Here is a 1,948-nt window from a genome sequence, read left to right as displayed (position 1 = left end):
CTAAAAGCGTTTTTGACGCCGCCACCGCAGTTTGTCCTTCATGAGCCTTCGTAGACAAGATGGTGGCTGCCTGTGTGGCGACTCGTAAACAGCTTTTTATGAGGTAAAAATAATAAAACAAGGTCTTTGTCTGCAATGATTAGACATGTTTTTTATTATTGTCATTAGTGATTATCTCAATTTCGGCTAAAAGAATTGACAAAATCCTACACACTGTGCCTTTAAGCTAATACCTTAAATTGTACCCTTTACTTGTTGCGTTATTGATTAATGTTTTTGAGCTAGAGTTTTGTTTCCTTGTGTGTTGTTTTATTGTTTTTTTTTACAACTGTGTAGCACTTGCCCAAGACAAATTTCCAGCAGGGGACAATTCCATATCATTCAATTCCAAGCTGCAAGGTCCGCCTCGCAGAGTTCTGACAGGGGGGCAGTGTAGACAATGGCTGTCACCAGAGGGGAGCAATGGAATGATAGCAGATGGAAGTTATGCACATTTTTGTCACTCAGCAGTGGGACCAAGACATGCGACTAAACGTTTTAACCAGCCTTTACAGTAATCAGTTTGAGAAATGACCAGACTATGAACCAGGAAAGAAGCAGAGAGAGGTTTTGAAGGTGGAAATATTCAGACCCGGTAATATTACTGATGTGAGTGAAATAGAGTGCTGTTAAGAATGACACCCAGACTTGACCTGAGAGGAGGGAGCTGTCAATGATGAGGGTTTAAAACTGCTGACTTTCAATAAGGTAGATTTAGTGCAGATGAGCAAAAATTTAAGTAGAAATGTTTTGTTACTCTTTAATTTAAGGAAGATTTAAGTAAACCAGGATTTTATTAACAGGTTCAAAACACAATGGTAGGACTGTGCACCTTTGCTAAACATGATGCTCCTTGATGCTCAGTCAGGTGTGTGTTAATGGGGGGTGGGGTTACACACATGCTAACACACACCGCTGAGCGAGCAGCGCAGCACGCTCAGCGGGGTGTGTTAGCATGTGTGTGTACCAGAAACCCCCCCCCCCCAACCCCCCGTTCTCTGTATGTTTCAATATGAAAAACCTCAGAACATGGGTTGCAAAAGTAGTTGGGAAAACATGACGAAGATGAGTAAATAAGAGGGAGAGAAGGAAAGCAAACTGAAGGACCGGCAAGTTTTACCTCGAAGGCTTGGTCCAGCTGATTCATCTCTCTCAGGTGATTTCCTTTGGAGAAATGCAGCTCTGCTCTAACGCTAAAATCTGTGGGATTTTGCTTCAATGCCATGTCCAGAGCCTGGAGAGCCTGGCAAAGACAAACATCATCAACACACAAACGAATACATACACAACTACGCATCTTTACTTTGGATGCATTTTCTGGAAAAGCTAGGGATGCACAATATATTGGCATTAATATTGGTATTGGCCAATATTGGTCATTTTCTAGAATATCGGTATTGGTCCGATATGTAAAACTGGGCCAATATTAATGTCCGATAATGATTTCCCACTTTTTAGCTTTGTATTTGTTTTGGGAGGGGAAATGGTTGGTTGAGCGGCATCTGTTTTATCATGATAGTGTTAGTGATAGTGTTACCCCCAATTTACACTACTTGCGTTCTGTCTCCGCTCCGCTCCGGTCCGACCTCCGCAGCAAATACGCACCCATTATAATTATAATTTACACTGGCTGCGTACGGCGGCGGTGAGCGGACGGCGATCCGTCAAAATTAGAACAGATCCTATTTTTGACGGATGCCGGAGCTGCGCCGGAGTCAATTTTTAAAGATTACGGTGCACCAACAGGAAAAGACACGAGCACAACATCCGTATTTTCAAAATAAGACACTATTAGGCTGGATAATTTGTCGGAATAATGTTGAATTTGCAGCAATATTAATAAATATATGGATATATTTCTACACAAATGCTGTCAGAATGTATCGTTCTGTTTGGGAAGCAGATGGAA

At 41.9% G+C, this 1,948-nt stretch overlaps 1 protein-coding gene across 1 annotated transcript in view; it reads right to left on the bottom strand.

Moving 5' to 3' along the window:
* Window positions 1-1,948, bottom strand: part of tmtc1 (transmembrane O-mannosyltransferase targeting cadherins 1) — a gene marked incomplete in the record, with an annotated part of 71,980 nt that overhangs the window by 5,919 nt on the left and 64,113 nt on the right. Inside the window, 1 exon segment of the mRNA XM_014018069.1 lies at window positions 1,160-1,282. Coding sequence (XP_013873523.1) covers window positions 1,160-1,282 — 123 coding nt within the window.

This window comes from Austrofundulus limnaeus, unplaced genomic scaffold, assembly GCF_001266775.1.
Source record: "Austrofundulus limnaeus strain Quisiro unplaced genomic scaffold, Austrofundulus_limnaeus-1.0 Scaffold182, whole genome shotgun sequence".
NCBI lineage: Eukaryota > Metazoa > Chordata > Actinopteri > Cyprinodontiformes > Rivulidae > Austrofundulus > Austrofundulus limnaeus.
Note: the sequence above shows the minus strand (reverse complement) of the source record. Positions and strands in the feature narration are given on the sequence as shown.